General features: G+C 34.4%; 3 protein-coding genes across 8 annotated transcripts in view; 2 read left to right on the forward strand and 1 right to left on the reverse strand.

Annotated features, from left to right (window-relative positions):
• The window catches only part of RhoGEF3 (Rho guanine nucleotide exchange factor 3), a 207,778-nt gene extending 198,846 nt beyond the window's left edge, over positions 1–8,932 (forward strand). For all 4 annotated transcript variants that reach the window (XM_012297713.2, XM_012297744.2, XM_012297733.2 and 1 more), the window contains 7 exons: positions 1,712–1,812; positions 3,168–3,484; positions 3,699–4,070; positions 4,267–4,629; positions 4,702–4,915; positions 4,993–5,235; positions 5,435–8,932. In XM_012297713.2, coding sequence (XP_012153103.2) covers positions 1,712–1,812; positions 3,168–3,484; positions 3,699–4,070; positions 4,267–4,629; positions 4,702–4,915; positions 4,993–5,235; positions 5,435–5,574 — 1,750 coding nt within the window. In that variant the 3' untranslated portion in view covers positions 5,575–8,932. The remainder of the gene's footprint in view (positions 1–1,711; positions 1,813–3,167; positions 3,485–3,698; positions 4,071–4,266; positions 4,630–4,701; positions 4,916–4,992; positions 5,236–5,434) is intronic.
• On the reverse strand, positions 8,794–10,539 carry LOC100877719 (upstream stimulatory factor 1). 2 transcript variants are annotated; one of them, XM_012297777.2, is made up of 4 exons: positions 10,360–10,539; positions 9,639–10,017; positions 9,433–9,561; positions 8,794–9,301 (listed from the first exon to the last, which is right to left on the reverse strand). In XM_012297777.2, exons 1-4 carry the CDS (start codon positions 10,401–10,403, stop codon positions 9,095–9,097), a joined length of 759 nt encoding a protein of 252 aa, XP_012153167.1. In that variant the 5' UTR covers positions 10,404–10,539; the 3' UTR covers positions 8,794–9,094. The 2 variants fall into 2 exon arrangements, with proteins under 2 accessions (XP_012153167.1, XP_003700193.2); XM_003700145.3 differs by having other exon boundaries at positions 9,409–9,561; positions 10,360–10,521.
• A 937-nt stretch (positions 10,540–11,476) lies between these two features.
• Tspan6 (tetraspanin 6) lies at positions 11,477–24,633 on the forward strand. Of its 2 annotated transcripts, none has more exons than XM_003700146.3 (5): positions 11,477–11,719; positions 22,867–23,055; positions 23,214–23,387; positions 23,464–23,676; positions 23,811–24,633. In XM_003700146.3, the coding sequence occupies exons 1-5, from the start codon at positions 11,660–11,662 to the stop codon at positions 23,883–23,885; spliced, it is 711 nt and encodes a 236-aa protein (XP_003700194.1). In that variant the 5' UTR covers positions 11,477–11,659; the 3' UTR covers positions 23,886–24,633. The 2 variants fall into 2 exon arrangements, with proteins under 2 accessions (XP_003700194.1, XP_012153211.1); XM_012297821.2 differs by lacking the exon at positions 11,477–11,719 and adding an exon at positions 13,577–13,737.
• Positions 24,634–24,722: the final 89 nt, after the last annotated feature.

Genomic DNA, 24,722 nt, shown 5'->3' on the forward strand with positions numbered 1-24,722 from the left:
AAATTACGAAATGAATCGCGTCGAATTACAGCGTAATATAAATTAAATTAAGTTACCCTCGTAATATAAATTAAATCGTGTCGAACTAAATCGGAAGAGCTGCAATATTCTGTCATGTCTGGCATAAAATAGAGATCGATTTAAATATGGTCTTTATCAGAATTTGTTTACTTTGAAGCTGAAACCGTGATTTGCAATTAAAAATAAAATTAAAATAATTGAAATGTAACTAAATGTAAGGAGCTTGAATTTATTGACGATTGCTTGAGTTTTAAATGGAAATAGCAAAATGAGAGCATCGACGTCTTTGTAATAAGAATGCGTGAGCCAGCTACGCTGCTGCGAAAATATAATAAAAAAAATCTATTAGGTGCTTTGTTGATTGTATTTCTTTTTTGATCAAATTGTTTGTCTTTTAAATGGTTGTTATTTGAAATGATATTCACTGTTTCTTTATTCTGTGATGTTTTTCCTAAATATTTCTTTATTCCCATTCAATTCGAGACGAATCATGGCACAACATTACAATATCATCAAAAACAATTCCTTGAAAGATTATCCTTTACGAAATTTACATTCTTTATTCTCGAACCTTTCCAGTAAATCGAGGGAGAATAGTGGTAGGTAGACGGGTATTATAACAAACCATCTTCTTTTAATTTTCCTCGTAAAACAGTTGGTCTGTCACGCGTAACAACGTACGGAGTGGTTCGCGTACTAGATTGAACATTTCGAGAGTACCAAATTTTCACATTTTTCGATTCTTAATTTTTTGTATTTAGAAAATTTTCAGGTGAAAAATTCTGGAATTCTTAAAGTAACAAATTCTAAAATTTTCAAATTTCTGTACTTGCAAAGTTATAGATTTGGAAGATACTCTATTTGCGAGGTCTTACATCCCCAAGTTCCCATATTCCGAAGTTCCCATATTCTCAAGTTCCCATATTCTTAAGTTCCCATATTCGCAAGATTCCCCATATCTCAAGTTTCCATATTCCCAAGTTCCCATATTCCCAAGTTCCCATATTCCCAAGTTCCCATATTCCCAAGTTCCCATATTCCCAAGTTCCCATATTCCCAAGTTCCCATATTCCCAAGTTCCCATATTCCCAAGTTCCCATATTCCCAAGTTCCCATATTCCCAAGTTCCCATATTCCCAAGTTCCCATATTCCCAAGTTCCCATATTCCCAAGTTTCCATATTCGCAAGATTCCCCATATCTCAAGTCTCCATATCCCAAGTCCCCATATATATCCCAAGTCCCCACATCCCAAGTCTTCACATCCTAAGTCCCCACATCCCAAGTCCCCATATCCCGAAGTTCCCATATTCGCAAGATTCTCCATATCCCAAGATCCCCACATCCTCAAGTATCTACACCCCAAAGTATCACACACCCAACCTCTCAAATCCCCAATCCCGCAATCCTCAAATTCCAACATTCCCAAATATCCACCCCTACACATCCCTAAATCATCAAACTTGAAAATTTACGAATTTGAAATTTGACCACCCGCAAACTGTAGGGTTACAGAACCACTCTGTATACACGTGTATACCTTGTCGTGTGTATATATATACTTACCTATTGTAATTCGTTGCTGAATGTTGTATCGATGCTTCTACGTAAACACAAGCTTGTTGAACCTCTCTATCCGACACATGTACCGGCGAGGGAGAAAATTAATGGCGATTTTATTCTGGTCTCAGTAACGCGAAAGGGAGGAGTTCTCGGACAAATTTGAGGCGTTCACTTAGCCAACCACTGGGTATCAATCAGCTATCACCCTTGATGCGCACCAAAACTGCAGGTAAAGCTTAACGCTCGTCGATCCACAGACGAATCTTTACTTGTTTGATACTATGTTTGACTTTTAACGTAGACCACGTTTTCCTTTTGCTTTCCTTCCAAGCAAACGGGTAATGGATCGTTCGTTGCACTTTCATTAATCACCGACTCTGATAGTACGATGTTGATGCCTCTTCACGTTAATGCACCAAATACTTTTTACTTTTAACCCATACACTAATTGTCAGCTGAGTCGAGCAATATTTGATCTTTTTTTATTACCAAGGGACTCCTTATTTTTATTAGGGTTACGCAATCTGGAGGACCTTGAAATATGTTCTCAAGGATATCATTCTAAACGACTTTTCTCTATACATATAACTGTTGTTTATTTTTAATCTCGGAGATATTCGAAAAAATATTGTCAAAACACAGCAGGGTGTTTCATCAAATTCGATGACCAGAACTAGGTTGTTATAGTAATCTCCGAGACTGAGTGACTTAGAATATTACATATTTCATAGTTGCATACTTTGTTTAAACAAATCAGGAACATTTGCATAACCCTAATAGAATCGACGTAATTTTGCAAGAATATAAATTTTCAAAAGCTAGTCTATGGGTTAGAGATATTTTTTGAATAACTGCGGAGTGAACACAAAATGCTACTAGTAATCAGCACATCGCTTGTTTGCTTGGTATGAAAGGTTCACTTGTAGCCCGTTGACGAAGATTAGTGCACACCTTCTACCGCAGTGGTACCCAACTTTTTCTCTAGACTAAATCATTTCTGAGAGTGTTCTCTGAGCTAGCATGCACCCTTGTAAAAATCTTGAACCACTGGCCGTTGTAACAGAACGCACCTGTAAGAAGATTCCTCAAAAGTAAAGGAATGCGGAAACACTCTTGTATTGAACGTGTTGATATCTTCGTCCCGTAAAGGTTTGCTTCCTGTGAATATGCTTTTGTTTGCAAGGTGCAGTAGAAAGCGATTACCTTCAGGGAGTTTCATGAAACATTTCAACGAAACGAAACAACTTAACGACGATCGACAAAGATTCGGTTAAATGTTTCATGAAGCTCTGAGACCTAGTTGAAATCCCCCATCAAACATCATAAACGATTTTTTAATCTTTCGCTGCCAACGCCAGCAAGCCTGCGATGGATGTCTACACGGTGATTTTTCGCATACGATTGTTTTTTTCTCGTATTATAACATCATAAGCGACTTGACAAATCGAGAAATCGGCGCAAAGAAGGCGTACACCGAGCCAACTACACACGCAAAGTAGATTGCTCTCTTTTTTCTTTCTCTGGACGATCAGTTCGCCATTTTGTCATCGCGGTAAAATGGTTGTCTCTTTCGTTTGAAATCAGGCGCGAGGTTGCCCGGTGGAAACGTCCTGTCGGAGGACGAACAGGACGGAAGAGGTGGAACGTCCGACGACGAAATGATGTCCGATTCAGAGTCCTCCATCGCCTCCTTGACGGACAGAAAGAAGTCCTTCGAGCAGACGATGGACGAAGAAGTGGTGATACTGGCTGAAGCTGTTTGGGACCACGTGGCTATGGAACCTGAGGAGCTAGCTTTTCGTGCCGGCGATGTCATCGAGGTTCTCGACAACCTCGACAAGGATTGGTGGTGGGGTAGCTGTAGAGGAGAACATGGATGGTTTCCGGCTGCATTTGTTAGGGTACATTTTCAATCTTTTATCAATTAATACATTTGGTACAGCAAAATTAATACGTTACAAAGACTTGTAATATATCTTGTAATTCGAGTGAAGACTTTTTTGTGTAAGAACGTATATGTAAACTTGACAATCTTATAATTAGCAAATGTTCATATATCCGAACTAAGTTTCTTAATTCTTAGAAAGTTTGAAAATTAATTAAATGTTTGTACAGTTACGCGTAAGCCAAGAGGACACTGTCGAGGATTGTTTGGCGGCGATGGCTTCCGGAGGCACGTCTAACTCCCAACTGAGGAGACGCACCAGTGTTTCGCTGTTATCGAACGAACAAGTTAGAACGAGCGTAGTTCGCGAACTGGTTCAGACTGAACGAGATTTTGTCAAAATATTGACGGACGTAGCGGAAGGTTACATAGCCGAATGTAGACGGCATACGGATATGTTCAACGAGGAGCAGATAGAAAGGATATTCATCAATCTTGAAGATCTGTTGGACTTCCAGTCCGAGTTCTTGAAGGATCTGGAATCTCGAATCGACTGGAACGCACCGTACAAGAGTTGCGTCGGTGAATGTTTCCTAAATCATGTAAGAAAATTTAAAAACCTCAGATATATTTATAAAAAAATGTAAATTTATAATGTTCGTGTAGACATCTCAATACACATGTCCCTATTTTCTGTCCATAATTTTAAAGTAACCCATGTAAAAAATATTTAATATTAGCTTTAACGAGTATTTAAGTATTCTAGTAATCCTCACATGTTGTTTTGACTTTTTCCAGAGAGCAGGATTTCGTATGTACTCAGAGTATTGCAACAGTCACCCAATGGCCACCGCCACGTTACAAGAACTGTACCAACATAATCGTTACAGTAAATTCTTCGAAGCGTGCAGGCTAATGAGAGGACTGATAGAAATTCCTTTAGATGGGTACTTGTTAACGCCTGTACAACGGATATGCAAATATCCGCTTCAATTGGCGGAGCTTCTGAAATACACGAAAGCTGATCATCCGGATTACCACAAGATTCAAGAAGCTCTTGAAGCGATGCGAGGCGTTGCGGTTTTAATCAACGAGAGGAAGAGGCGAATGGAAAGCCTCGAGAAGCTTGCTGCTTGGCAATTAAGAGTCGAAGGATGGGAGGTATGAATTTTTTTTGATTCCTAAGAAGTAGGACAAAGTTTAGGATGTTCATATTTCGGGCCAATGTTGCAGGGTGAAGATCTCATAGAAGTTTCGTCCCAGTTAATTTACCAGGGTGAAGCGATTAGAGTTACCACCGGTATGTGGACGAACAATATCACTCTCTTCCTGTTCGATCATCAGCTGGTTTATTGTAAAAAAGATATTTTGAAGCGGAACACTTACGTCTACAAAGGACGTATTTATCTCGACACGAGCGAAGTGATCGATGTTCCCGATGGAAAAGGTGATTAGTGCATTCATTTACTGTGTCAAGAGAAGGTAGTTAGTAAATATTGTAAATTTGAAATGCGTTATTTGTAGATCATCAATTAGGAGTAACGGTGAGGCACTGTTTAAAAGTGTACAGTTGCGTTCGAGATAAATGGTTGCTCTTCTGCTGTCGCACGGCAGAAGAGAAGCGTCGATGGTTGGCAGCAATGGCGGAGGAACGAAGACTGGTTGTTCAAGACAGAAACGATGGATTGGAGTTTCCAGCTGCAGCCAAGGAGTTGGCCAGGCTTGCAGCGACGAGACAACAGAACAGACCGCCAATCAAACCTCGCAGTACGTAATATAATTATATCAAATATTATTTTATGTCTGTTTACTATTACATACTAATTATACTTTGAAAATTGATAACTGCTTAATGTACTTCATATAAATTTCCACACACATACGATATATAAATTCTCGTTCTCCAAAGAAAAAATTAGTTGAAAAAGAAAAACTGGAGAACTGTAATCGACCCATGTATTTCTAGATAAAACGTACAAAAGAGAAGCGGCTTACGAAATTCCTACGATGATCAGTCAAGGTACAACGAACTCGTTGGGACGTAAAGTTGGCACTTGGTTCACATTTGGTAGCAGCAAAAAAAGTACTCGACTTCAGCCGTCCTGAGACAGGCCTACCTTCGTGCCATACATTGATTTGTGAAAGTTTGATGAGAACCGCTTAATCGTTGCTTCAGAATCGTGACTAGAACGTATGTTACTGAAAGAATTGTTGGAATAGTTTGAAACAATTTATGCTCTATCCTCCGACATGAATTCATATACGTTTTCGTTCACAGAAGAGTAAACGATCTTAAGCGCTCGTCACATGTATGGAACGAAGGTGTTTACGTTAATCGTTAAGTTATCATTAAAGGTTGTTATCGACTCGACAGCATCGATACGTCCTGTTGACGAGGTAGCGAATAGCTACGGTTTTCATTAGTCCAATTCTAGTACTGGTTTAATTTATAAAAGCACACAGTTCGATATAACGTGTAACCGCATCATTGACGATATTTATTTCACTGCCTCAAAGAAAGATTCTTCTTCATCCAAACGCTTTGTCGTCGCAAAAAGTGACGTGGTATTGTCACTTAGCTTTCTCTAGTAAATGATAAACGTTGTTTGTTACACGTAAAAGTATATCCGAATGAAGTACCATTAACTAATTATAAAAATGTAAGTAAAACGAAGTATACATACAAGCAACGTTTATACGAATATCTTAGTTGGGAAAAGAAAAGCAAATGGGATCTAAACGTTTTGCGAAAAGTTTCAAGGTTAAAAAAAGACACCAGCATTAGATAAATATAACTGAAGAAATAATTGCATCTACTAGAGAAACGAATGCACCTATTATTAGACGAACATAAATATATGTGTAAAGTTAATAGCGAGCTTTTTGAGGTACTAAAGAGAAAGTACTAGTCACTTTTATCACGAGAAGTCGCGTAAAGGAACAGTGATAAGAGTTTAGCGTTATTAAAATACAATTGCTTGAGTGTTGTGAGCAATGAATGGATCAGCGATGGCCATACAATTCTTTTTTTTGTGGTAATAAAGACTGACCGAGGAGAGTCGGTACGAGGGTAGCGCTGAGAGAAAAGAATAATCGAAAACCTCCTAGTTCTAGACTGAAAAGTCTTTTAACTATACTTCTGGTTCGATAATCTTTTAAATAGACTTTTAGAACGCACACTAAAGTAACAAAATGTTGATAGTAAACATCACCTCAGAGATATCTCTCTCAGTGAAGGGAAACGCGTTTGTAGAAAAAGAATTTCAAAGTAAAATAAAAAATAAAACGCGGCTACCCTTTTACTGCCTACAAGTTACACTGGAAGCAGTAAATTGTAACGTTCACGCGAAGCGATAAATACTCACCATAGTTTGTACGAAGGTTTTAAATTTCGGTAAACTGACGTTGAATTATCTTTCTACGTCGGCACAAGAAGCGGCAGTATTAAGGATACGCAGGTATCGTTGAAACGTGTAAATACTCGCATATCAAGCCTCTTTTCTCGACTGCTATCAGACGCAGTTTCTAAAGAAAAATGAAAATCATCTGAGATATCTTTCAAGTTTTTTCTACTCTTGTACAGAACAATGTAACGAGGATATCGCGATGAAAGCCAGTCAGCCAGCAAAAACCTCTGTGTCTTGTACGAGCAAGAAACAGAATGTATAGTTTCTGCTGCGATATAGCGAGATCGTACAACTTTTTGAAAGTTGATGCGAATATGAAATTTTCGCCAGAACGAGAAAGGATTTCGTAAGGTTCAATATTGTGAAGTGACTCAAATTTTCAAACTTTGATATTTCCATCTTCCTAAGTTTCTAATTTCCTGAACATAAAAATTCCTAAATATCCGAATTTCGAAACTTCCTGAACTCCTAAATTCTGGATGACCCTAAAGCAGAACGTAGCATACTTGAGCATTTTATCTTCTAACAAGGATTTAATTTACGACCCCGCTATGTTCTGTCGGGGACTATACACGCTGTTGTATGTATTATAATTCACCGTGTATGATTAAATTAACGTTTGAAAAAAGAATCTATTACCCTTCGATTGTGAAAGTTTTTCAACACTGCCAATATGTTTACTAAACACGTCTTCGTTCGTTTGTGTCTTTTTCATCATGTTCGAAGCACCGTGTAAGTTTCAAAAGTATACGTTTATAAAAACGAGGTGATCGATTATTCTCTGTATTCAACCGTGTGTAATTTCGTAAAAGATGAATAATGAAATATTAGCAAAAACGAAACAATACACAGAAGTATATTTTTGCTTATTTTCTGGCATTGTATTTACTATACGACGAGGACAATATGATGACAAAGCGAAGGAGCAAGATTCCTACTGAAACTGTACAGATATCATTAACCATGGATGTGTAGATTAGACGCGATACATTTGTTGCTGGACGTAACTCATTCAAGAGTTATTTTTATAGGACAACTTTTATTTGTTCGAACGCAATCTCGTTACAAGCATCGTTGTGTAAGAACAAGTATAATGGCCAATGTGACTAAATGTAAGGAGAAAGCATTTTCGTGCTTTACTGTGAATGCTGAAACGATAATACCGCCGTATTGCACAACTCATACATAACTTTTCATCCATTCGATTCCATTTACACGAATAAAGGAATAAAACTTCTGCGAATTGCCAGAGTAATATTACAAGAACCCACATACTAAAAGATACTCCGTAATAATTTATTCTTTGCCTTGACCATACTTTACATATCCGAACGAAGATGATACACAATGAAGTTTAACGAATAGCGTAATTAATAGTGTGGTATTCTTTCTAAGGATTGTATGTAGATAACGATTACAAGTTCACTAATTTGTGTTATTACTCTGGCAATATTGAAACGAATTCTGCACAAACGTCAAAATAATGTGCTTCGAAGCAATAATATTATTAGGCGTTACTGTAATAACAGTTTAGGCTGTTGCATATATATGTAAACGCATATATTTTCCCTGATATTTAATACTACTGGCTGTGAGTGTATATCGATATTATGTAACGATAAATTATTGATATACACCCATGTCCTGTATTGCAATGAATTTAATGAACGATGAACTAAAAAGGAGAAACTGATACAACAATGTATTGGTTTGTTTCATGTAAATAACTAGGTATTGTACTTTGTAAATGTAAATACTGTAGAACTCTTCATTAGCAACAACTTCAACACACTCTAGGCAATAAGGAATTTAAAACTGAATGACATATAACTTTTGGATAAAGATTAATTATTGATTGAATAGCACAATGTTTTGTATATTTGTATATCTAATTTAATGATTTACGAATAAATTACTCTTTGCTCGATTGTTCACGTTATAAATAATTATTGTTTATGATATGTACAGTTAAAATTACATAATATGTTTACAATTGTTTTCAAAATATAAATATTTACTCAGTTAAATATATGTAAATAAACATTTTATAATTACTATATTACTATTACTTTATTGCACTAAACTGTACGTGTTCCCCACATATTACTCCAAGTACTTACAATGAAAGTACACGTCGTTTTAAATAAAATCGTACTGACAGACAAATTATTTCATGAAAAATCGTATCTATTCATATCTATTATATGCATTATCCGAAATTAAGTACCAAGTATGTAAGTTGTACCAGTTGGTATTTGTGCCTTTAGTTCAGCATTTTCTTTTCTCAATTGATTCACTACTTGTCTCAAGGTTTTGGCTTCTTCTAATAATTGAGCATTTTCATCTAAACTTTGTGCAAGATTTTCCTGCACATCTCTTAATTCTGTAATATATTCACAAGCTCTTGCTAAAATTCCTCCTTTACTCTATAACAAAAAATTTTTATTCAAATATTTAGAATGAAAATAAAGAACAGTATTCAATTATTAAATTAGCTAGAAATAGTACAAAGTATTAATATAAAATATTTTACCTGCAGTTCAAAATTTGTTTTTACCTCAGCATCTCCTGTTGTACTTTGTTCACATTCTGGTAAAAGCTTTCCTAACTTTGCAATCCAATTATTAATTTTATCTCTACGACGTCTTTCAACTTCATTATGTGTTACTCTTCTCCTTTCATCCCTCTAAAAGAAATTATGTGTTAACAGTTAACATAACTGAACAATTTTTATCAGCTACAGTCAATATAAAATCCACATACCTTTTTAATGCTGGTAAGAATATTTTGTGGATTATCTATTTGAAGTTTGACTCGTGGTGTAACTGATCTTGTAGAATCTGTGTTAACTACTTCATTACCATTGCTAAGTACATAAAGTTGGCCATTTATTGGAGATGTTAAAACTTGAACAGCATTATTTATAGGGGCAGCCAACGACAACTCAGCATTAGTTGCATGACTATCACCAACTTGTACTACACGATATGCTACAGCATTATCATTCCTATTCAGTTCACATAACTGATACTGCACATTGTCCTCTTCTGTGACAGTTTCTATTTCTGTATCACAATCTATTATTTCTGCTTCCTCTAGAACGACGCCAACATTGTCATTGCTAATTGTATTCTCATCCACACTATAAAATATTAAGCATTTACAGAAATGAACAGCTAAATGTCATTAGTTCATTGCTTCTCAAACAATGTAATTAGAAAACTTTTTTCTGAAATATAACCTTACATTCCGAAATTTTACAATTGACTTTATTTTCTATCCAAAATGCAAAATTAAACACAATTAAATAGTAACAAATTTAACTTATGTTAGTTTCTTTAATTATGCAAAACTAGGGATGAGAAATTTCCAATTGACAAGCTGTTATTTACGAAAATAATCATCGATAGCTTCACCATAACTTTTCTTAGAAGTACAAAGAACGATTTGTTATTAAAGTTTCTGAATGAAAGATAAACTATACCTCTCGTCGATATGATCAAAATGACTCAAAACTTCCATTTTCATTCACAAAACAAATTCTTTTAAATCAATGATATTTTATGTACACACGATCACAGCATAGTATTTATACCGCAGTGTATTTTCTATATATAATGTGTCTTAATAATACAGAAATATATCGATTGAATAATATTTCTTTTAAACCATCGGAACAAAAATTTTATTTAAATACAGTAGTCAATATAAATCTGTTTATTTTACATTACTTTATTTAAAAAATAAGAGAACCTATAACAGCAATAAATACTTATTACATAAACTATGTAGAATATAAAATTATATAACATACATATTATTTTATTTCTATATAATTTCTCATAAGCTAAAATATAAATTAAAATTATTCATAAACAACTACTTTGTTTTAAATAATTAAATTACAATTGAGAACAGTGTTAACTATACTTTGTTCAACAATAGATTATAGCATCTTCGTGCAACTCGGCTAATTTCAGTGAGCTCGCTTTTACTTGGAGTTGTCCAACTGTGATTCACTTTTTCAGTCATTTATATACATGGTAGGCAACGATGTATGAATGAAAAGAAAAATTGATAATATCTTAAGTATACAAAATAAAAGAACACGGGGTACATATGTTCAATGCGATGACATTTGACATCTAGTTTTTCTAGGGAAAACGATTTCCAAGAGAAAAGGATCCCCCACCCGCTGTAACTTCAGATTATCGACACATTTTATGCCTAAAATCAAACTTTCTGAAATAAATAATTTTGTAACTGGTCGATAATGTATTTCAAAATAATTAATTCAAAAAATTAGAAGTATTTTAAAACATTTTGACATGTTCCATAAAAACAATAATTATCGACAGTTATCGACATATTCGATTTTTAGCTGAATTTGTAACTTTAGGTAAAACGAAATTCCAAAACTATATCAAATTTTTCGTGAGATTCGATCTCACACCGCTGCAAGCGTTGCAGTCTCATTCTGTTCTGAGTCGATAACGTTGTACGTGACACGAAAATGGTAACGGAGTTGTATACGATCCATGAGATAGAGGATTTAAAGTGCATGATAACTCTATCTCATTCCTTGTCCGTGCTTTAAGACTGGAACTTGTTTCGGCTATTGTATCAGTTGAACACGGGACGTCGGTGTTCGTAGTTGGCGGTTGTGCCGTTTCTAACCTAACCTGTTGAGCGTCTCTCTGCGCGTTCTTTGAACGATTCTCGGTATTGTAACGGATTCCGTCGTTTGAACAAGAAGCAACTGTTACGACGAAAAAGCTACGAAAATGGGTTGCGGAATGGGATTGGTCAAAACTTTACTCTTCGTATTCAACTTCATTTTTGCGGTAAGTGTTGAGATTATTCAATTAATTTATTGGAGTCGTTTGATGACACAGTTGTCTCATTTGTATCGAAAATAATCACAGAACGCATTTCTGTTTAACATCGACAAAGAATTGATCTTACTGTGTAAACAAATAGCATATGATTGATGTATTTTAAAAAAAATATTTAACAGTGTCAAAGTATACTTTCTTTTCTTAATGATTGAAAAAAAATGGTCAATTTAATCGGTTCGGGGAACGACACAAGTAGTTTTTCCGGTCGTATTTGACCAGTACAAGCTATTTTTAAAAGCAATTGATAATCGACCTCCTTCTTTTGATCATTTTAACGAGTTACATGTTTACTCCGTTATTTTTGCAGATAAAATTTTGTTTGCCTGCAGTTTTGTTATAATTTTTTTATGATTATTCGGTTTAACATTCTTTTCGTGTTTAAGCAAATTTCACGGGTAATTTTAAATTTATCAATTTTTATTTTATTTCTCTGACAATTACGTTCTCGTTTAACACAAGAACATTCTACGAAAATGAAGCCTTTCTTATCTCGTTATGAAAAGTGATAACAATACGTATAATTTTCCTTTTGACTTTGTAATCATAACCATTGCGATTATTCATTGTACTATCATTTATCGTAGTTGAACCCGTCACTGCATTAGGGGAACAATGATAAATTCTCGTAAACGTCATTCTATCAATTGAGTGTAAAATTCATTTCATCAATTCGAATTTTTATGTGATTTAATATAAACAGAGTTAACATTAGTTCTTAGTCATTCAGTTTTACTCGTATTTGTTTAAACATACGTCAGTTCGCAAGTGTCCAGCCATGAGTCATGCGATAAAGAAGAGCCGTTATGGCGAAAAGTGTTCCAACTTATTTTCACAAATTGTCAATAACTGTCATGCAATTTTTTACATGAAAAGCCTGCTTCTTTTACATAAATGCGACTAAATATTCCCTGTAATACAGCAACAAGTTGGCAACGATTATAACTAATCAAGCATTGATAATGTAAATTTTGTTATTATGAATATTTAATATTTGACGTATCTGAATGTCTTTTATTATAGATAAGAAACTTCGACCCAAAATACGATAAGTTAACACGCTATGTTCAATGCGTATATACACGTTCTCAATTATGACAGAAAAGTGGATAGACGTACATCCTTTTCAACTATTAAACAATCGATATAGGTAGTTCTATTCGTGTCAAGAGTTTCGTGTTCGATGTAGGTTTTGCGTAGAACGTCTACGCCTCAACCTAAGTCATTTCTTATACTCCAAAAATGATTAATTGAAAATTTAGAAATGTAGAAATGTGGAATAATAAAAATTTCGAACTTTTGAATTAGGAACTTGAAGAATTGGAAACAACAAAGTTTAGAAAATGGAAATTATCGAATTTTCCGAAATGCATCGTAAAAAGCGCGCCATTTTTGAACGGTTCAATATTACTATCTACGTCCCAGGTCTATGCCATTAATTTTAATCAACTTTTCACTTCCATTAATTTTTATCAACTATTCACGGTACAGTTTATCAGTGTTTTTATAATGTTATGAAACATTCATTAACCGTTATATCTGCTGTTTTCTTTTTATCGCAAAACTCAATGTTTTCCTCTATAGCTTTTCTTTTTCTGAGAAGTTTTCTTAAGAAATAACTTATCTTAACAGAATTGTATGTCGAACCATTGGTTGGGAGAAAATCCCAGACGACGATGACGCGTCGCAAGATTCACGAGAGTGAAAGAGAGAAACGAAAGAATGGATGGGAACAAGAGAGAGAACGATATAAGCTTATTTCACGCATTTTGATCATCGCAACAACTCTGATGTTTTTAGTGTCCGAACTACTCTCGTCTCGTCTTGAGTGCGTCTTGTCACAATCGTCCTTGCGACGTTTTATTCGTTCATTCGTTTTCTATTCTGTGAATTGATACAGAAAAACAATGAGTTGTGTTTCGGACTGTATGCGGTGGTTACTCTATACTTTTAATTTTTTCTTTGCTGTAAGTAATCTTGCTTTTATCTATGAAGGAGGATTGATAAGATCGTTTTATCACACTACTCTGCTATCAGTCGAGTTACTCAATAGTAAGGGCGCCTAGTGACATTTTTTAAATTTTGTTTGCTATTAATAATTTATCCAAGAACGAAGTATTTAAAAATAGCTTTTCATAAATAAGGACTAGTTTATGCAGAAGAAATATTTTCACAGAAGACCTTTATTATTTAATACTCAAAAACACGTTACATATTTTTATGAAAATACACAGCGATTTTTGTGGGGAAAAACAATGATTATATGCTTCGTTTACTTTCAATGTAAGATTAGGTTGTACGTCCAGCACCAGTTGAAATGTTTTCGAGAAACTGAAGGTTTTTTCGAACGCGTGATTCATTCGCTATTGATTTTAGATTTTTTCACATTGATGTTTGACGTGTTGGGTGGCATTTTATTAATAAGAGAGATGTAGAAAGACGGTAGGAGGAGATAAATATATTCTACCAAAACGAAAACGTTAAAATATCAGCTCGGTGTAGTTTATATGCTTTACAATGAAACTGCGTCATTTCTCCAGGGTCAGAGGGGAACTGGATATAATTCTGCTCTAAATTCCCCGTTTTACTCAAGGCTCGGTTGTGTATCCTTGAAGTTTCATACTCCGTTAAGAACGCGCCTTCACATTTCGCACTGATACATATCAAACACGTGTATAACATTTTTGAATACACTCATCTTGTTTTGACAGCTTTTAATTATCGATTTCTCTGAAATCTACAGCACCCTACTTCATCTCTAGATTAGATAAAAGGTAAAATAACGATTGTCTTAGTCCAAAGTAGTAAAACCTTCCGTGTTCGAAGTTTCATTATTTGTACTAGCGGCGCTCGTTTAAACTAACAATTGTCTCGTGTTTCCCGCATTGTGAGTCACGTCATTAAGAATTCGCACGGTCTTGGATTATACTCGCGTGACATTAAACACCTACTACAATTGAATCTAGTAACTCAGTACCATGTACATGAAATCCGAGAATCTCATAATTTTCGCTTTGTTCCTATATTTCTAGATATTAAGATTTCTATAATCTTAGATCCAATATCTAGCTCCGAATATTCCAACACAATGTTACTTTTGGACTCCAATATCCCTAAGTCTTGATGTTCCTAGATCTTGGAATTCCTGGATCCAGCAAAACCCTAGCCATAGGAATCCTTAGATCCTAAAATTCTTACAACATAATATTTCTAGGACTAGAAATATTTAGCTTAGATATAGAGATATAGAGATATCTATACGCAGACATCCCTATATTATAATATCCCTAGATCCAGAAATCCCTAGACTTCCTGATGTTCCTAGATCGCAATATCCCTAGATCACTGGATACCTAGATCGAAATATCTCTAGATCGAAATATCCCTAGATTACTACATTCGTAGATCCAGAAATCCCTAGATTCCGATATCTCTAGATCTCCAAATATCCTTAGATCCCAATATCTCTAGATCCCAATATCTCTAGATCCCAATATCTCTAGATCCCAATATCTCTAGATCCCAATATCTCTAGATCCCAATATCTCTAGATCCCAATATCTCTAGATCCCAATATCTCTAGATCCCAATATCCCTAGTTCCCCAAATATCCCTAAATTCCAATATCCCTAGTTCCTCAAATATCCCTAGACCCCAAATATCCATAGATTTCAATATCCCTAGATCCCAATAGCCCTAGATCTCCAAATATCCCAAAATCCCAATAGCCCCAGATCCTCAAATTTAACTAGATCCCAAAATATCCCTAGATTCAGAAATTCCTAGATCCCCAAGTCCCTAGATTCCAAAATCTGTGGAAATTTCTAGTTCCCTATATTTCCAATATCCCTAAGTCTCTATATCCCTAGATCTTTGCACCTCTCGTTACTAACAAATGAGAGATTCATTGGTGCCATCCTAAAAGCATCGATTAGCAATCTTAATAATATTGCAGCAACTACAATTATAATTAATCGCTGTTGTTTTATTTGTGCATTGTATGCAAAAACAGTTAACTAAAATAGAAATATTTATTTAGACAAGACAGTGTTTTATTGCGAACGTTGGCGAACAATATGAAATTGTGTCCTTTTACATAACCGCGCTTACATCACGTGCGAAGTGCACTAACAACGATTATTGGTGTGTTTTTTTTCTTGTCTTTGATTGTATCTATTCTGATAGATAGAGAGATGCAACATCGAGTAAGATAAGTTCTGCGCCGAGTAGAACGTACAGAAAGTCTCGCCACGGGATGCTATAATTGGCATGCAGAACGAACAGCATGACGAGCAAGGTCATCGTCTAAAAATTTGAATGAAACCTGTTGCGATAACGATGCTATGCATGACGTAATTCGTTGGCATTTTTTAAGTCGTTTCGCGACATTTCGATGGGAGAATTAGTTTTGATTCTTTGACAATTGTATATTTTAAGGGCGTTCTATAGCTATGAATTGTGCTATTTTACGATTATTTTTATCAACAGATGAGTCAAGTCGTGTTTGTGGATTTATTTAACCTAGTTTTGTAGGTGAAATCGGATAGAGTATGTGCAAATAAAGTATAATAGTGGGTTAATCCCAAAAATCTGAAAACACTACGAAAGTGTCAAGTGTTATAATATTAGCGCCTCTTTAAGTAGATGTCTTCCTGGAACTTATTTAAGTACCATTTTACCGAATTTAAAAACTTGATAAGATAATAGGAGATTACGTACGTTTTCAAAGAATCGTATCAACTTACATCAAAGAAAATTTCCTTTAATTTATATTAGTGCAAAGGTTAATAAATTCTAAAGTTAAGTTAGAATTGAAATCTAACATTATACATTCATTTTATGAAGATTCAACTACCAGATATTCGGTAGTGAAAAGAAGAATAAATGAAGAATAGTGATGGTCAAATTAAGAACTGTTTCATTTGTAGAAAATGTTTCATATGTTTACATGTGATGCATCATATATCATATCACATTTCAAATATGAAATAGTGTAATATAAATAAGGAAATAATTGGAAGAAAACACATCTTTTGAAATCAGCTAACATATGAGTATTGCAAATACCATACATATACAAGACATACGTGGTAACATATATGATATGTATACGATATACGATATGTACACGACAACATATACGATGCATTTTTCACATTAGTTTATTTGAATACTGTAAAAATTTGAATTAAAGTTATGTTATATTCTTAATTAGCTGCCTTAACGATGTTATCGATAACGTTTCGTACTATCGATAGCAACAATTCTACAACAGTGCATCCTTATCGATCATAGGTTCAACAACGCCCTCAGATTTCCTCAGCGTCCCGTGGGCGTTTGTGCCCACGTTGGAAACTACGTTCTAACCGAATGACATCATTCTATTCAACGTATTATACTTACACCACGATATATCGACTTCCTCCGAAATCACATGCGACCGATGATTAACTAAAACGTCAGTCTCGTTGAATTCGCCTGAACATTTGTTTCACTCAAAAGCTCGTTTCATGAATTAACCTACAAGATATGAAAATCGTTCATATACCTCATGAAGGACGAAGAAAGCAATTGTAACTTCAAGCTGACATGACTGTTCGATGCACACCTTTTAAACTTCCATTATTGTCTATAGAATACAGGTGTCTAAAACATTTTACGGGCACCTTTAGATACAAGTAATTTGCAATAAAAATTTTATTTATTATCGATTACACCTTTATTTATACTTCTGGTACAATTTTATTAACACTAAACTGTATAATGTGCACTTCCTTTAAACGAATGAATTAAAAAATGAATAAACTTTGAATTCTTAAAACGAATGAACTTCAAAATAAATGAATAAAATGAATCCTTAAAATGAATAAACTTCAAAATAAATGAACAAAATGAATCCTTAAAATGAATAAACTCCAAAATGAATGAATAAAATGAATCCTTAAAATGAATATTCTTAAAAATAAAATAAATTTGAAGATGAATAAACAAATGACAATATAAAATCCTGTGTTAAGTCGGTATCTTGATGTAAATCAACGCAGATATTAAGAAGAGCATCTTAACAAAATAACTTATGGTAGTTATTTAAACTTGTGGTCATTTGATCAATCTGGTAGTTTTAGTGGTAATGCTAAAACATTTATACCGAAAATAAAGTGTGAAGCGAACTAAGTACATACTGAAACGTCAAGTAACTTAAACAACCTTCACCTCAACAAAGATTTCAATGAAAACTCAGTAACAAAATCCTGTAATATAGAAATGAATGTCTGAAGTCAGCCATTTTGATTAAGTCTAGGTAACACAATATTGTAGTTTTTGTTGTAGTTGTGGCTCTCGTTAAATGCATATATTTACATCGAAAATGAAGTGTGAAGTTAACTAAGTAAATACTGAAACATTAACTAACATAAACTTCCACTTCAGTAAAATATGATTTCGATAAAAGCTAAAATTCTGTAATATAGAACTTGAAATCTGAAGTCCGCCATTTTGATAAATTCTAGACTTGACAGAATATTGTAATTTTTGAAGGAATTGTCATATCGCGTGCCAACTCAATCTGGATTTGAAATCTGTATGAATCAGTGTTACACGAGGAAAAATGACCACAGGAAATTTTAGTGACGTAGTAGATGGAGTATCTACTCTAACCTGCACAAATCACTATGTGTGGATATATGTATAGTTTCATGACATCATCAGTTTCGTTACACAAGGGAATTCCAACCCAATTCACGACCGCTGAACACGAAAAAAAAGAACGTTTATAACCGTTGAAAAGGAGAATCTGTTATTGCTAGAGGGCAGCAGAACCTGTTCCCCTGCTACGGAAACGTTGAAGAAGAATCCTTGAAAGGCGTCGCTGAACAAAAGACCGTGGACGGTTGAATATTTCTTCTTCCTTTTCAGTCCTGCAGACGATCGTTGGATCAAAATGGAGGACACCTAAATGACTCGACCGTGTTTCCATGAAAATTCAAACACTGTCGCAATGGCTGCAAACGATATTACACCTTTTGATTCTTCGGAGTCATATCTGTGAGCTTATCGCAATAAGATAAGATTTTCCTTGTTTAATTTACTGAAACAAAAGTTCTCGTTTTTCCGTTTTAGGTGTTCATTTAATGTACTTTCAAATTTTTTAATTGAGAAATTTGGAAATTTTGGAGATTGGAAGTTGTTGAGCTTGGAAATTCTCAAGGGTGAACATTTTGAAGGGTATAAGTTCTCAAGTTTGGGAATTCTTAATTTTAGAAATTCGAAAGATTAGAAATCTGAGGATTCAGAAATTCTCAGTGTTGGAAATTTTCAAGAGTAGAAATTCTCAGTGTTAGAAATTTGAAGGGGTAGAAATTGTCAAGAGTGGAAATCCTCAGATTTAGAAATTCTGAGATATAGAAATTCTCAAGAGTGGAAATTCTGAGATATAGAAATTCTCAAGAGTAGAAATCCTCAGATCTAAAAATTCTCAAGAGTAGAAATTCTCAGATTTAGAAACTCTCAGTGTTAGAAATTTGAAAGGGTAGAAATTCTCAAGAGTGGAAATCCTTAGATTTAGAAATTCTGAGATATAGAAATTCTTAAGAGTGGAAATTCTGAGATATAGAAATTCCGAGATATAGAAATTCTCAAGAGTACAAATCCCCAGATCTAGAAATTCTCAAGATTAGAAATTCTCAGATTTAGAAATTCTCAAGAGTAGAAATCCTCAGATTTAGAAATTCTCAAGAGCAGAAATTTTCAGATTTAGAAATTCTCAATCTTAGAAATTCTTAAGTTCAAAAATTCTCATCTTTCAAAATTTTCAACATTAATAATTCTAAACGTCAAATCTTCAAACCAGCAAATTTCCAATTTTGATTCGGAAGTTCAGAACTCTGGGAACTCACAACATCTTCAACCTCGCAGATTTCTAGATCCTCGACATTTCTAATAAAACTGTCTGTCTGCAAAAAACCTAGTTACGTCACTGCCTTTATTATCTAAAAGATATTTTCGATCGTGACGATATAAATACTTGTATCGAAAGTACCAGGAAAAATATCGAACGATTCATATAATCGCGAATTTCATTCCTTCATATTAAGAAATATTCTTCTAATCTAATTATCTAATTAGTTATGTTTCATTCATCTTTGAACCTGCTAGCAATAATTTCTAGTCTCTTTAAAAAGTATTTGTAGAATGCAGTTTACCTACATAGAGAATCGATTAGAAAACAAGTAGGTAAGGAGTACCGATTTAAAATTCGTAAAGCTATGTAACTATAGTTGGCAATAGATTTTTAATGATAAATTCACGATGTGCTCTAAAATGGAGCACAATAGAGTCTTCGCACGTGTGACACTCTCAGCATCGATCATGATAATTTTCAGCCTGGGTAAGCCACGTCTAAAACATATTCATAAAGTGTCAAGGATAGGCCATACTGCTATTGCTCTACAATTACGCTTCAGTAAACCTTTATTGTCGTATTCTTTGGTTAGGTTTTCTTTATTGAGTCATTCTGGTCAATTTCATCTCGTGAAACGCACAAGAAATATTTCTGGTTCTTAGGACAAATGCATTATTTTATTTTATTATTTTGTTATACAATTTTACTATTTTATTGTATAATTTTACTGTTTTATTATTTTACTATATAATTATTTTTCTGTTTTAATATTTTACTGTATCATCATTTTACTGCTGCACTATTTCACTGTTTAATAATTTTACTCTATTAGCACTTCACTATATGTATAATCATTTTACTATCATACTATTTTATTATTTTACTACATAATCACCTTAATTCATTATTTTACTATATACTTTTTTACTATTCCCCATTTTGCTATATCACAAGAATATTTTTATAGAACATGTTTTCAATAAATGCCACTTTTACACATCAAAGTCTTATATTATCAAGAGTTCATTGATAAAAGTATTATATCATTATCGGTAAAAGTATTTTCGTGCAATCATTACATTACAATTTTTGCAACGTCCTATTACGTGGAAAACGAATAAGTTCACCCATATGTTACACGAAATGCTGAAATACGAAATAGATAACATCGTTATTGATTTGCCTTTATCGATGACTCACTTCGAGTTCACGCGAAAACTCCCTCTAGATAACACGTGAAAATGTTCAATATTTTAACAATTACAAGATTTCCCGATAGAGCTTAATAGGTGATCGTATCGCTGCGGTACCTACAAAGGAATTTGAAAGTTTCATGAGCTGACATAATCGAGTCTATTTTAGAACTAGAGTCAAGATATGACATAGAAAATAGATTTTTGTAAAGCACATGACAAAGTCATAGAATTATGAATTTAATCGTTTTGTTAACAAAGTATCTCGTTGTTAATATAAAACAATATCTATGTGGCTCGTAGATAATTTCTTCAGTATTTTGATACTATCGAATCAAAATTGATATTAACTGTTATCGAGCTTATGTAAGAATTTACTGTATCGCAGGTTGATATGATATGCAATCTTTAGCTGGAGTGTACTTTTTAATTCGCAAAAGTTTGTAATGTTGGGGGAGTAATGTAGTATTGGTCAAGAGTAATGTTCTTAGATTCTCAAAGTTTCAAATTTTCAAGTTCGCAAATTCCTAAATTTCCAAATTCCCGAATTCCCGAATTCCCGAATTCCCAAATCTCCCAAATCCCAAATCTCCCAAATCCCAAATCTCCCGAATCCCAAATCTCCCGAATCCCAAATCTCCCGAATCCCAAATCTCCCGAATCCCAAATCTCCCGAATCCCAAATCTCCCGAATCCCAAATCTCCCGAATCCCAAATCTCCCGAATCCCAAATCTCCCGAATCCCAAATCTCCCGAATCCCAAATCTCCCGAATCCCAAATCTCCCGAATCCCAAATCTCCCGAATCCCAAATCTCCCGAATCCCAAATCTCCCGAATCCCAAATCTCCCGAATCCCAAATCTCCCGAATCCCAAATCTCCCGAATCCCAAATCTCCCGAATCCCAAATCTCCCAAATCCCAAATCTCCCAAATCCCAAATCTCCCAAATCCCAAATCTCCCAAATTCCAAATCTCCCAAATCCCAAATCTCCCAAATCCCAAATCTCCCAAATCCCAAATCTCCCAAATCCCAAATCTTCCAAATTCTCAAGTTTCCAAATCTCCACACCCCCAAATTCTCAACTTCCCAAAATCTCACCCCCCCCCCCTCCCCCAAATCCCCAAATTTTTCCTCGCAACTCAAACTTCTCAAAATCAATTTCTCATATATTTCTCCCACTGAAAAGGTTTAACGGTCCGTTGAACCACCTGGAGCTGTCGCACCTGGAACCTGACCTAAATTCAACTACGGACACTCGCAATCGTTGTGTACCGTGTACAGAATGTTCAATGCCAACCGGTTAATATTGTGCAATGTGATGTAATAAGTGGCTGCTATCGATGGAGCAAGTCTCAGCCTTCGGTTATTGTCTATGTAAATACTCGACGATAGGAATGATCCTGAATCGCGTGTCGAGTATGTGTACATACACTCGGATGCAACCTCGATTACCCTTATTGTTAGCTGAGAAGAACTACAGGAAAAGGAGTGTCTACGTTGCTCAGACTCTTCTTGCGTTAGCTCCGCCATTATAGTTTACGGGACTCTTTCTCTTATGCACTTTATACAGGGTGTCTCGTTCAACGTTAGGTTTATCTGATCTTTGGTTTAACTTAAATTAAGCCTTTATCAAAATGATCTTCATGGAGAATTATATGAGTTAGTATTCATTATTTATTTATTTTTATAGTTCAGCTTAAAAGACACGTGGTCATTGAATGTCTAGGGCTACACCCACTTGTTTTTGAAAATATTGGTGACACAAATGTTTTAGATGAAAGTTACAAAGTAACAAGTTTTAGACAAAAGTTGCAAGTTTTAGACAAGAGTTATAGTTACAAGTTTTACGCACGAAAGTTAGAAAGTTTGTATTGTCGCCCAAACATGATATCATGTAATTTAAATGTCATTTAAAAGTGGTATCATTTAAACGCCATTAGTAATGACTCATTGAATGGTTGAATTGTGCAAAGTCATAATAACTAAAATTATCTGTTACAGGTATGCGGGTTGGGTATCCTAGCCGTTGGTATCGTTGTGCACCTAAACCTATCAGATGTCACCGAACGGCTTGACATCAACGTTATGTTCCCATCGATATCTTTGATGGTCGTTGGTAGCATAATATTTGTGATATCGTTCTTCGGATGCTGTGGCGCCATTCGCAGCAGCCACTGCATGATTGTTACCGTAAGTACATTTCGGAAAATTTAAAAATCAGGAGATTTAATTTTGAGTCTTTAAGTGATACTTCTATTCGTATATTTGTATATCTAATACATAAATATTTGCAAGGTAATGTTTCACCATGTTAATATATATCATAACATATTCCATTTTCTTTTTAGTTTGCCTCGATGCTAATGCTCATCTTGCTGCTTCAAGTAGCAGTCGCAGTGTATGCCTTCGTGATCATTAAGCCTGTTTCCAGCGACGACATCGAACGTACTTACGATGAGCTATTCCAGGAATACCCTAACAAACCCGAAGTTGAAGAAGCAGTGAATATTGTTCAGTCTGGTGTAAGTATATAGTTGATATCCACTGACACAGTCCGAATAAAAGATGATCTCATTGCCACGTAATTTTCTTTTGTAGTTCCAATGTTGTGGTGTCAAATCTAAGTGGGATTTCAATGCCCACGGTAATTTCACTGGCAAAATTCCCTGGAGTTGTTGCGGCAAAAAAGAAGGAGAAGTTTGTGAAGCAAACGAGTCGTATGATGTGGGTTGTGCAGAACAATTGAAAAACGCAATTCAAGTAGCAGGAACCTTGTTGGGTGCTGTTGCCATTGGTATTGCCGCGGTTGAAGTAAGTTTATTAGTTCATTATTGCTTCATTTATGGGAAATTTGTATTGGAAGACTTGGAAATTAGAGAATTTTTGGAAATTTATATATGAGTACATAGAACGGATATTTAACACGTCTCATTTTTGTGTTCCAGTTAATCGGCATCATTTTCGCACTTTGCCTTGCGAATTCCATCAGGAACGCTGAGCGTAGAGGTTACAGGGTGTGAGAGCATTAAGAAGCATTAAAGAAAGTACATTTTGCATAAAAAGTAATATAATTGATAACACTATCATTAAATGATTCGATTGTAATATTCGAATAGAGGTTATTGTTACTATCAAGACAAATTTACACAGTTTTTTAATACATTTTATAGGAGAGCAAATTCTAGATCCTGAAAGTATCTGTTTTAACTTTTTGTGTATCAGTTTTGTTTGTAATTTGTACCTTTTGGTGTGCAAGATTGAAACACGTAAACGTGTTGTGTAAAATGATTCTTTTTTAGTTTTGATATATTTCTGTGAAATTGGGTATATTACGTATGTCGTCGGAACAACAGTAATAATAGTGATAAACCGGTGCAAAATATTTATTTCTAGAGGCTTGATAATATACTTTTTATTTGATCATAACAACTTACCATTTTTTGTTTGTGTACACAATTTTTATTATCATTATCGGATCGAAATATTTCAAAGTTTGTAAAAATAAAGAAAAATACAATTTATAATCGAGACAAATCAAAAGGGTTATAAACTATTGTAATATTTAAAAATTTCAATCACAATGTATTATGTATAATACGATGAATGTTATAGGAACGTATTTTTATAATATTTTGATAAGTATTACACGACGCTTTTATAAAATATATAATTCATACTATTCTTTGTACAGCACATATTCACTATTACTTTTCAAAGAGTAATATCGAATAATATATTTTCATTTTAATAAATTCTATTTTACCCAAATTTCTGTGTGTCATTGACCTGTAAAAAAAAAGAAGAAGAAGAAACATTTCGTTATAGTATATCTAATAACTATATTTTTTCCCGTTTTA

This window comes from Megachile rotundata, chromosome 1 (assembly GCF_050947335.1).
Source record: "Megachile rotundata isolate GNS110a chromosome 1, iyMegRotu1, whole genome shotgun sequence".
Taxonomy (NCBI): domain Eukaryota; kingdom Metazoa; phylum Arthropoda; class Insecta; order Hymenoptera; family Megachilidae; genus Megachile; species Megachile rotundata.

What these genes read in the sequence shown, in the direction of transcription:
- LOC100877719 (XM_003700145.3), bottom strand. Translation starts at nt 10,403, where the DNA reads ATGAAAATGGAAGTTTTGAGTCATTTTGATCATATCGACGAGAG. An exon ending in TTTGATCATATCGACGAGAG is followed by an intron (nt 10,018 to 10,359) that starts GTATAGTTTATC and finishes AATATTTTATAG; the next exon opens with TGTGGATGAGAATACAATTA. An exon ending in AAACAAATTTTGAACTGCAG is followed by an intron (nt 9,302 to 9,408) that starts GTAAAATATTTT and finishes TTTTTGTTATAG; the next exon opens with AGTAAAGGAGGAATTTTAGC.
- Tspan6 (XM_003700146.3), top strand. Translation starts at nt 11,660, where the DNA reads ATGGGTTGCGGAATGGGATTGGTCAAAACTTTACTCTTCGTATTCAAC. An exon ending in GCCACTGCATGATTGTTACC is followed by an intron (nt 23,056 to 23,213) that starts GTAAGTACATTT and finishes TTTTCTTTTTAG; the next exon opens with TTTGCCTCGATGCTAATGCT. An exon ending in TGAATATTGTTCAGTCTGGT is followed by an intron (nt 23,388 to 23,463) that starts GTAAGTATATAG and finishes TTTCTTTTGTAG; the next exon opens with TTCCAATGTTGTGGTGTCAA.